This window comes from Castor canadensis, chromosome 17 (assembly GCF_047511655.1).
Source record: "Castor canadensis chromosome 17, mCasCan1.hap1v2, whole genome shotgun sequence".
NCBI lineage: Eukaryota > Metazoa > Chordata > Mammalia > Rodentia > Castoridae > Castor > Castor canadensis.
Window position 1 is genome coordinate 40,014,458 of NC_133402.1, and position 12,118 is coordinate 40,026,575.

The 12,118-nt window shown below is 34.9% G+C and overlaps 1 protein-coding gene across 4 annotated transcripts in view; it reads left to right on the plus strand.

The window, feature by feature from the left end:
- Oxsr1 (oxidative stress responsive kinase 1) overlaps positions 1-12,118 on the plus strand; it is a 117,922-nt gene that overhangs the window by 60,744 nt on the left and 45,060 nt on the right. For all 4 annotated transcript variants that reach the window (XM_074059544.1, XM_074059542.1, XM_074059543.1 and 1 more), the window contains exons 5-7: positions 619-674; positions 6,527-6,636; positions 8,403-8,504. In XM_074059544.1, coding sequence (XP_073915645.1) covers positions 619-674; positions 6,527-6,636; positions 8,403-8,504 — 268 coding nt within the window. The remainder of the gene's footprint in view (positions 1-618; positions 675-6,526; positions 6,637-8,402; positions 8,505-12,118) is intronic.

The following is a 12,118-nucleotide window of genomic DNA, read 5'->3' on the forward strand; positions in this document are numbered from 1 at the left end:
CCTGTTGATTGACATTCTTTTTTATGAATGTAAAAATTTAACCTTTTTACTACAGTTGATTGTGTGTGTGTGTTTTCTAGGTTGTTAGCATTTTTTGTTTTACTGCAAAGAACGCTGCAGTGGCATACCCTTGTACATTTTGCATGGTTTTGCCAGATAACTACTGACATGTTATTGAATGAAAGAAAATAAGTTGAGTGTTTAAATGGATAGTATAGTATCATTTATGGTAGTAGAAAAGTCTAGGTATGTCATAAGAATATATTATGGTAATTAAACTAATAATAGTTGAAAATTTTGAAGCAAACAGTAAAGTTGAGAATGGTGGCTTTAGTGATGTTTAGTTGAGGTTTTGTTTGCTTGTTTTTAGTGTGAGAGAGTGTTTTTCTAGATATTATAATAAGCTATACATTATTGCAGTTTTTGTTTAATATTTGGATTCTAGTACAAATGACTAAAATTTTTCGAAAATTGCTTTTGGCCTTGATACCCTTTAATACCAAATAAAATATTCAAATATTGCTAATGTTATGTAAATACAGCAAATAATTAGTTAAAGTATGTCACACAAAAGAATAGATGTCTTTTGAAATGTAACTTCTTTTTTTTTACTTGAAGAGATGTGAAAGCTGGAAATATTCTTCTTGGAGAAGATGGCTCAGTACAGATTGCAGGTAATGATCAGCATTTCTTTTTACTTTGCTTAACGGTCAGTAGAGCCACATTACTTAACTTTAAGTTTTTTTAATCTGTGTTCTCTCCCGCATCATCTCTTTTCAAGCATCTTGTGGTAGTTCATCTCTGCTGACTCTCAAAGCGTTTTCTGCTGCTCTTAGACATTTTCTGAACTTTGCTCATTATTTTGCATTTGTTCACCCCTCACCCCTATTAGGGTCTTATGCTGTGGATTCTCGTAGCATTCTATGTTTCCCTTTGAAGGAGAAACAGGAATTCTCATTGTGTTTAAGAATAAATATACTATAGAGAGGTAATATAGAACTGCTTTTGTCCCTGGGGGAATGGAGTATTTGTCAGTTCGGAAGAGGCATGTGAGAAGTGGAAGTACACTTTTGGCAAGGATTGTGTTGGTGTCCAGGGCCTGCCAAAGATGGCTGTCTGAATGAAATACCGCTCCTTCAGCTTGGTTCCAACCTGCTGAAACAGTTAAGTGTGTGGCAAGAAGAAGATAGTCATGCAAACCTTAAGTTATTTCTTCCTCTTGTCCTGAGGTAAGAAAAAATTTAAACAAGTTATATAAAACTCAAACATAAATTTGACTCCTTAAAAATTAGCAACTTCTTGACTTAGTGTGGTGGCTAATGCCTGTGATGAAACCTACTTGGGAGGTGGAGAGTGAGGAAAAGGGTTTGAGACCAACCTGGGCAAAAAGTTAGTGAGACCCCATCTTAGCCAATACTTGATGAGTTGTACATGCCGATCACCTCAGCTGCACAGGAATCATAAATAGGAAGGTCAAGGTCCAGAGCAGCCTGGGCAAAAATCTCAAGACTCTAACCACAAAAAAAAATAAAACAGAGAGGGCTGGGAGCATGGTTCACATAGAAGAGCACCTGCCTCACAAGCACAAGACTGAGTTTAATCCCCAGTACTGCCAAAAAGAAAAAAAGAGCAAAAAAAGAATTCATTACAAGATGAATAGCTTTTCACTAAAGGCAAGCCACAGAGTGCAGGTGTTTGCAGCACAAGTAATTGACAGAGAGTTCAAATTTAGAATGTATAAAGGAAAAAAACTATAATGAAGTAGGCAGAAAACTGGCATAGATACTTTCCAAATGAGACATCCAAACATAAATTTAACAGTCTATTAAATGCAAAGTAAGTTCACATTGGGATAACACTTGATTGGCCTAGCAAAAACATCTGACAGCATCAGTTGTTGGTGTGCGTGCCAAACAAGGGGAAAACCTCATATTGATATGACCATTTTATTAAAGGTGAAGATATACATACCTTAAGCTATGGTTCCTCTGTGTGTAGCCTAGAGAAACTCATCCTTATGTATACCACAGTGATCTTAATCATTGTGAGTCAGTCATATACATATATATAGTCATATATTTAACTATATATATATTTATACATTTTGCTTATCCATTCATCCATCAATGGACATTTAAGTTGTTCCTATCCTTTGTCAATCGTGAATAATGCTGCTATGATCAAGTGTGTACAGATATCTGTTTGAGTCATTGTTTTCGTTTGTTTTGGAGACACTGCCATATTATTTTACAATTCCTACTAACAATACACAAGGGTTGTGATTTCTGTACATTCTATGCAACACTAATTTTTTTTAATAGTAGCCATCTTAATGTGTATGAGATGGAATCTTAGTATGGTTTTGATTTGTTTTTGCCTGATTAGTGATGTTGAACATCTTTTCATATATTTATTGGTCTTTGTGAAATCTGTACTAAAGTCTTTTGCCCATTTCTTAATTGGATTTTTTTTGTTACTGTTGTTCAATTGTAGAAATTTATTCTCTTCTTTTCTGAGACAGGGTCTTAACATTTAGCCCAGATTGGCCTCAGACTTCCTTCCAATCCTTTTGCCTTGGCCTCTTCTTTATATATTCTGGATATTAATTCCTTATCAGATGTATGGTTTGCAAATATTTTCTCACAATCTGTGAGTTGCCTTTTTACTCTGTCAAGAGTGCTCTTTTAAAAAATCTTGATGAATCGCAATTTGTATAGTTTTTCTTTTATGGAATTTCGTGTCATTTCCAAGAAATCATTGCTGAATCCAATGTGATGAAGCTTTCCTCCTATGTTTTCTTTAAGAGTTTTGTTATTTTGGGGCTTTTAACTTTTTCTTACCGCGTTGTAGCATTTATTATAGTGTATTATAATAACCAGAGTCAACATTCTGAAATCAGAAATTCCACAAGGACAGAAAGACCATGTCTCTTCTTTGATCCTGTCATTTAGCAAGCACTGGAGTCCATTTTGTACTTTATTAAAATTGTGTTAATGAAGAAGCTAAAATAATTTCTTCCACAGTTTACTTTTTCTCTTTAGTTGGAAATTTAAAACAAGAGTCAAATTGTTTTTATGCTGCCTGGTTTCTATTCTTTATTGTTTGATCAACTATGTTTTGTTTTCTTTTTTAATTTTTTGAGATGGTCCTTTTGTACTTTTTAAAAAATGATCATTATTGTCATGCTCGGGGTACATTGTGACTCTCACAAAAGTGCTTACAATATATCTTAGTTAAATTCACCCCCTCCATAATTCTCCTTTATCTCCCTTCCCCCATTCTTAGTTCCATTTTCATACATGAGTACATAATATTTCCACCATATTCACCCTCCTACACCCTTTCCTTATATCCTCCTCCTTCCCACTATTACCAGCCCTCAGGCAGAGGCTGTTTTACCTTCCTGTCCTCCGTTTTTGAAAAAAGACATTTTTGTTTGTTTATGGAAATGTTCGTTATGACAGTTCCATGTATGTATGTATTATTATCCAAATTAGGGAAAGAAGGAAGTAAAGAAGGTGAATATGGTTGATGCACCTTCTATACAAGAATGAATATAGAATTTTTCAACCTGTTGAAGTCAGTGTATGAAGGGGACTGACATAGAAAGGAGACAGGGTCTTACTGTGTAGCCCAGGCTGGCCTCAAACTCTTTGTGATCTTCATGCCTTAGCCTTCTAAGTGCTGGAATTACAGGTGTGTATCACCGTGCCTGATTATATTTGGCACTGTACCTGCCAAATAATTTAGTAAAAAGTTACTTAATAAGAACGTTTTGGTAAAATGGATGTTCTCACATCAAGAGCCTTCAGGTTGATAAGTTGACGTGGGAAAAAGCCAAATTGTACAAACTGAAGATCAGAAGATTCTGAATTCTTACTAAATTCTGGCTTCAAAATTTTCGGTATTTTGAGATTAGTAGAAGTTTTTATCGTAGGTTTTCATGAGACTGATGTGCTGCCTACTAAGCTTAAAAGGCAGTTTTAGCAGGTTTTTAAAAAATAGAAATCTCAGGACTGAAACTAAAGATTTATTGTATATAATTTGGTTAAACTTTATTGTATTTTAAGTATTTTATGGCATAATACCTTTTACTTATTGAAAAACTGATGTAAGTATATTATAATTCATTTAATTCTTGACACCTTTATTGTAGGTATTGTTATTACCCACATTTTTTTGGGTGTGTGTGCTGTACTGGGGTTTGAACTCAGGTCCTATACCTTGAGTCACTGCCATTCTTGTTTTGTGTTTTTTTTTTTTTCTTAATATCTAACTCACATTTATTAAAAATTGAAGATTACAGAAAGCATGAATAAGTCTGCCTTCATTAAACAAGCTTAATTAACCTACTTTTGACTAATACATGAAAGTATTTAATACCACAAAAAGAATTTTGAAAATAAGTCTACACCAACCACCAAAATTAAAAACAAAAGCAAACCAGCTATGTGTTGTTTTTTTTTTTTTTTTCAAGATAGGTTCTTGCAAGCTATTTGTCCAGGCTGGCTTCAAACCATGATCCTCCTGATCTCTGCCCCCTGAGTAGCTAGGATTACAGATGTGAACCACCAGTTCTCGGCTTTACCCGCTTTTTACAGAGAAAAACTGTAAAAGTTTTCCTTTTCTTTTTTTTGCGGTACTAAGGTTTGAACTCAGGGTCTCAAACTTGCTAGGCAGGCACTTTACCATTTGAGCCACCCTGCCAGCCCCCAGGAAGAAACTGTAGACCAACAGACTAAAAGTAACTGCTTAAGTTCAGCTAGCAAGTTTCAGAGCTTTATGTACTCAGTGTAGTTTTCTCCCTTGAATGTACTTTTAAATGTTTACTTTTTTGTTGTTACTACAAAAGGAACAATATTTTAAAATTACTAGATATTTGCCCATTTAGGAGCATTGAGAATCATTAAGATTTTTCTAAAAAATCTGTTTTCTATACATTTGTGTTTTACATAGAGGCAAGGAAGTATTTGCTTCAAGAAGAAATGAATTCACTTACTTCCGAATCTAGAATTTTTGCTAAAATTGTCTCTCTCACACTGGGTTTATTATAATTTATTTCCAACTACTGAGTGTTCTGAAAGCAAGAGGATAGTCAGATGAGGTGTATAAAAGTTGTTGGAAAAGTATACTAAAGTTTTACTATATTGCCTAAGGTTCTTTGGTTGCATCAGAAATTGTCATTGGCTAACTTAAGATAGCAGGAATTTTTGAAATATGCTGAGAATCAAAGAATTGATTAACAGGATTGTTAGGGTGCTATTGTTAGTATTATTCAGCTCTGATGACCCTCATTTTTCTTGTCTTTGCATTCAAGCTTCAGATTGCTAGGAGACTGTGAGTGGTCTAGATTGCATTAAGGTGTTGAGCCTTGACATGAATCAGACATGCCCTGGGGGCAAGGTCATCGAACTCAGATACATGACCAGAGTTATTCTTAGAGGAGGAGGAATCATGGTGAGACAGTCCTCCTCCTCAGTGACTAGTATTTTGGCTTCGATATTTTGGAATAAAATCTTTATAGGGAAAATCCTGAGACTTAGAGTGGGAAACTGAGTTAACCAATGTCACACAGCTATTAAAAGTTCAATTCAGGACATGAGATTAGGATTACTAGCTTCTTGAGCTTTTGAATACCAAGATAAAAATTTTGGATTTTATTCTGTAGGATTTTTTGAGTTGAGAGGCTAGGTCAAGTGATAATTGAAAGGAAAGGAAAGCAAAAGAGAGAATGAATTTGATAGTGTTGTGAAGAATGACTTGGAGTAAGAAACAAAATCTGAGAGGATGATCTGTGGGAGAGTAAAGGAATAGAATAAGAGACCTGCTAAGCTCTGCCTTAATTTAGTCACAAAATTTGGTATAAAGAAGAGAAACTGGGCTGGCAGAGTGGGACACGTGCCAGAGCACCTGCCTAGCAAGTGTGAGGCTCCGAGTTCAAACTCCAATACTGCCACAAAAAAAAAAAAAAAAAAGAAGAGAGAAACTGCCATGCTGCTTATCTTAATTATGTATAAGATGGTGACTACGTTTTATTAGTTTCTTGTCTATTTATGATATCCATGTAATACTGTGCTAGACTTGTCTTTGCTGTGATAAAATACCTGAAAAACAACTTAATGGGGAAAATAGTATTTAGGCTCATGATTTCAGAGGTTTTAGTCTTAAGGTTGGCTGGATCCATTGCATTGGTCCTTAGGTGAGGCAGAATATTAGGAGGGCATGGTGAAGCAAGCTGTTCATCTCATGACTGCCAAGAAGCAGACAGGAGCATGAAAGGGCTGGAGACAAGATATCTTTCTAGGGTACGCCCCCAATGACCTATTTCCTCCAACTAGGCCCATCTCCTACTTTTATAATGCCATCATATTATGAGTCCATCGAGGGATTAATCTAATCAAGACAGAGCCCTCAGGATTCAGTCACTTCCCAAAAGCCCATCAGGTGACAACCAAAACCCCAGTACAGGAGCCTGTGGGAGACATATCCTATTCAAACCGTAATATGCTGCTGTATTTTATTTCAGACTTTGGGGTTAGTGCTTTTTTAGCTACTGGTGGCGATATTACCCGAAATAAAGTGAGAAAGACCTTTGTTGGTACCCCTTGCTGGATGGCACCTGAAGTTATGGAACAGGTACTGTGATTTTTGTCTCTTTTAAATGGTTTATGAATTTGTTATGAAACTGAAAAATCTTACCAGTGTTTGTTTTTGTTTGGTATAGTAGATTAGCTTTGGGAAATGTGTGTCTCTATACCTTGGTTAAAACTTTAGTCCATTCTTAAAAACAAGACAAAACCAAAACCACCTCATAACTTTACAAAGGAATATGAAACTTATACCAAAGACATTTATACCAAAAGACAATCTAAGGACTAATCAAGATTTAAACAAATAATTTTCTCAGTACAAGTTAAGTGACCTAATCATGTTTTTTGTAGTTCATTTCTCATTAGATTTAGGCATTGCAGCCTGTTGTCACTTGTCTCATCACCTTAAGGAAACTTTGCTAATTCTCACATCCATTGCTCATTTCTTATTCCTTAACTTATTTATCTTGATGGCATGTGAAACTATTCATCATTCTGACTGTTCCTTGACTTCCTTACTTTAGTTTTCTCATTCTACTACTGCTTTTTAGACCATTCCTCTTAATTTCTTCTCTGTATCTCCATCTACTTCTAAATGACACCCTTTTCCAAGACTAAGTTGATGGGCTCTTCTCTTCTATGAGTACACAGATGTTCTCATCTGTGCTACTGATAATTAATTATTTTTACATTGGATGCAAACCAGTCTTATTTCCTAAGTCTCCAGGTAGATTACTTCCAGCTCTCTCTAGATGCTTTGCATAAATGTCATAAATTCATACCTGTACAGCCTGAGGGAGGAGGACACTGCAGACCACACAGGGCCACACAGGGTTGTACATAGGAACAGAATAAATGGAGAGGGGGAGGGAGAGAGAGAGAGGAGAGAGAGATGCCCCTTGGTTTCCTTGGAAGGATGTAATTCACTAGCAGGGAGCAGGGATAAGCAGGGGCAGCACCTGGTTGGGGTTTGGTAGAGAGGATTGTTGAACTAGGAGTAGAGTGGGGAGTGGAAATTGTCTTTGGGTGATTAGAGGCCCTCCTGTTTTACCAGGTGTTAGCACAGCTTTCTATTTCTCCTATATTAGGATAAAAAATTAAAATGTGCAAATAGGCTGGTAGCAATAAAAAGGAATGTGGCAGCATATTCACATATTTAAAAACATCCACACTATTTGTAACTTTCTTCATTGTAGAAGTAATGATAAAGTAACCAGGAATGTCACATGCCTGTAATCCCAGCACTCAGGAGATTGAGCAGGTGGATCAAGGCCAGCCTGGGTTACATACTGAGACCATGTTCAAAACAAAACAAACCCAAAAGAAAGAAAGGAATGGAGGAAGAAGAAAAAGAAAAAAGGAATGAAAAATAATACCATAATATCAAACATTTGGAGAAACAGAAGTCTTAGGATCATTGCAAAACATTTTGTTCTTTTTGTTTTTTTAAATAGACCATGTACTTACTGTAATTGTATCACACTTATGACAGTTTCATATTCTTTTTCTTCATCAGTGTTTTATCATAAATGGGTTTCCAGTGTTTTAATGTAGAACTAATAAACTTTGCTTTTAATTGACTATATAATATTCTTCTGCATATATCATAGTTAACAATTTGTCTATTGCTGGTGAAATTTCGGGTTTCTCTTTCTCCTTTACCAAGTATATTTAGCTTTTGCTTACTTTAGGTTATTTTATTGGCTTAAAGCTTATGAACATTTTCATTGTTCATGACACATTAGAAATTACCTTTTAAAAGTGCTTTTAGCCTTGGTAAAGTAATCATGTACATTTCTCTGTTCTTTGTAGGTCCGAGGGTATGATTTCAAAGCTGATATTTGGAGTTTTGGAATCACAGCGATTGAACTGGCCACAGGGGCAGCTCCTTATCATAAATATCCTCCAATGAAGGTAATGCTCATATCCCTAGTTCAAATCACAGTTCCTTTTCAGAGCTTTTCTTCATTTGCCATTCTTACCCTTCATAGTCTTTGTCTTTCTCCAAGTTTTTTTGTTTTTTTTTAAATTTTGGCAAAATATTTACTATTCTACTGTAAAATTGCCAACTGAACCATTTTTACTTTTTTTATGATGCTGGGGATCAGACTATTTTTTAATATACAGTTAATTGATATGAAATACATTCAGAATGTGCAACTGTCACCATTTCCATATCCAAACTCTTTATCTTCTGAAACTGAAACTTTACCCATGAAATTATGACCCCCAATTCCCCTTCTACTCATTCTCTGGCAACCACTGTTCTACTTTCTGTCTATATTAGTCAAACATGATAATACTAGCATAGAAATAGACGTTAATTTAATGACTAGAATAGGGAACCTAGAAATAAACCTATTCATCTACAACCAGCTGACTTTCATCAGAGGCAAAGGCATATGTTAGAGAAAGGACAGCTTCTTTAATAAATGGTACTGGGAAAACTGAATGTCCACGTAGAGAAGAATGAAACTAGAACCTCAACTCTTAGCACATATAAAAATTGACTCAAAATATATCAAAGACCTAAACGTAGGACCTGAAACTCTGAAACTAGTAGAAGAAAATCCTTTAAGACATCAGTATGGCTAGTTTTTTGGATAAAAACCCAAATAGCACAGACAGAAAAGAAAAAAATAGGCAAGGGAGATTATATCAAACTAAGAAGCTTCTGCAGAGCAGAAGAAGAATCTACAGAGTGAAGAGACAACCCATAGGATGGGAGAAAATTGGAGTTACTGCAAAAGTTTTCAATTCAGCAATGAGACCATTGAGTTCTGAGCTTTTCTTTGTTGGGAGACTAATTATTGCCTCAATCTAGTTATTTTGTTTTTTTCAAGTTTCCTATGTCTTCATGGTTAAATTTTGGTAGTTGTATGTGTCTAGAATTTTTTTAATCTAGGTTTTCCAATATTTGGCATATAGTTGGCCATAAGTTCTTTTTGTATGTGTGTGTGTGGAACTGGGGTTTGAACTTAGGGCCTACACCTTGAGCCACTCCACTAACCCATTTTTGTGATTTTTTTTTTTTTTTTTTTGAGATAGGGGCTCACAAACTATTTGATAGGGCTGGCTTTGAACCATGATCCTCCTGATCTCTGCCTCCTGAGTAGCAAGGATTACAGGCGTGAATTTCTTAATCTTTTGTATTCCCTGTGGTATCTGTTGTAATGTCTCCTCTTTTTTATAATTTTGATTTTATGTATTTGGGTCTTCTCTCTCTCTCTCTCTTTTATTCATTAGTATAAGTAAAAGCTTGTTGATTTTGTTTATCTTTTCAAAAAATCAACTTTGTTCTTTTTTTTTTTTTAAGTCTGTTTCATTTATTTCTGCTCTGATCTTTTCTTTCCTTCTACTGATTTTTTGTCTGCCTTGTTCTTTTCTAGTCCCTTTGAGTTACAACATTAGGTTGTTTATTGGGATCTTATCTTTTCTTTCCTAATTGTTTCCATGTCCTTTATTTTCTTATTTCTTTTTAAAAAACTTTTATTATCATATTGTTATACTGGGGTACGTTGTGACATTTACAAAATACTTACAATATATCTTAGATAAATTCAGCCTCTCCATCATTCTCCTTTATCCTCCCTCCCCCCACTCATAGAATAGTTTTAATAGGTCTCATTTTTCCATTTTCATACATGTGTACATAATATTTCCACCATGTTCACTTTCTTACACCCTTTCCTTATATCCTCCCCTCTTCTGCTAATATCAATCCCAGTTGGGACCCACCTTACCTTCTTGTCCTCTGTTCTTGAAAAAAAGACATTTTTTTGTTTGTTTAAGATAGCTATACAGGGTGTTTCATTATGACATTTCCATGTATATATGTATCATATCCGAGTTGGTTCATCACCTCCATTTTTCTCCTTTCTATCTTAGTCCCGTTTTTATGATGATTTGAATTTCCTTCCTTCCTTCTCTCCCTCCCTCCCTCCCTCCTGTTGCTCTTCCTCCTGTTGCTGTCCCTCTTGTTCTTTCTTTCAAACACTTAGGCTATAAACTTTTCTTTTAGTACTACTGTTGCTGAATTCCATAGGTTTGGGTATGTTGTGTTTGCATTTTCTTTTGTTTCAAGAAATTTTGTTGTTTTAAAATTTCTTTTGACCCATTTGTTCAAGAGCATATTGTTTAATTTCCCTTGTTATTTGTTCACCTTCTTATGTTTCTCTTGTTGTTGATTTCTGGTTTTATTCCATTGTGTTTAGAGAAGATACATGATATGATTTGAGTTGTTTTGAATTTGCTGAGACTTGTTTTGTGGCCTAACATGTGGTCTATCCTGGGAAGCCCATGTGCTGATGAGAAGAGCGTGTATTCTGCAGCTGTTGGATAAAATGTTCTGTAAATGTCTATTTGGTTTGTATTCTGTAGAATAGCTTAACTCACATGTTTCTTTGTTGATTTTTTTTTTTTTTTTGGTCTCAGTGATGTGTCCACTGATGAAAGTAAAGTGTTGGAGGCCTGAACTATTTTTGTATTGGAATCTTTCTCTTTATAGCTAGTAATATTTAACATGTAAATATTTGCATTTGTTGTATTCTCTTGTTGAAATGGTCCCTTTATTATTACATAGTAACCTTTGTTCTTTTTTGACTTTTTTTTTTATGTCAGGATATTGGAATTTGCACTCACAGCCTTGAGTTTGCTAGGCAGGGCTCTACCACTTAAGCTATCCACCCAGCCCCTGTTTTTGATTTAAAGTCTATTTTATCTCATGTAAGTGTAGCTACTCCTTCTCACTTTTGGTTTTCATTTGTGTAGAATATCTTTTCCATTCTCTTTGCTTTCAGCCTATGCCTTCTTTACTGTTGAGATGAGTTTCTTGTTGGCAGCATATCATTGGAGTTTTGTTTTGTTTTTCTTTTAAATCCATGCATCCACCCCACTTTTTTAATTGAGAAATTTAATCCATTTACACCCAAGAGTATTATTTATAAATGAGGATGTCTGTTATTTGATTAATTTTTGCCTAGTCTTTTGTACCTCCTTTAGTTCTTTATTCTTCTTGTGTTTTGTATCTTTTCCATTTGGTATTCTGTATTGACAACATTTGATGCTTTTTTTCTCTTTCATCTATGTACTAGTGGTCATGCTTTCATGATGATATGTGATCTTTTCAAAAACTTTTGATGTCACTGATTTCCTCTGTTGTTTTTCCTATTCTCTAGGTTTTATTTTTTTTTTTATCTTTGCTCTGATCTTTACAGTTTCCTTCCTTTAGTCAGTTTTAGGTTTAGGGCTTTTTTTCCCCACAATTGATTCAGTTGTAAAGTTTGGTTGTTGATGTAACATATTTTTTTTGTAATGTAAACACTTAATTTAGTTTCAGTACATTAAGAAAGATGTATAGAAAGCATTTTCTCTGACTACAGAAGGTTGAATTTAGGAATTACTAATCACACTAAATCTGGGAAGTTCACAAAAATGTGGAAATTAACACACACCAACATACCAAGAAGAAATCACAAAGTGGGCATGGTGGGTTTCACCTGCTTTTACTACTTGAGAGACTGAGGCAG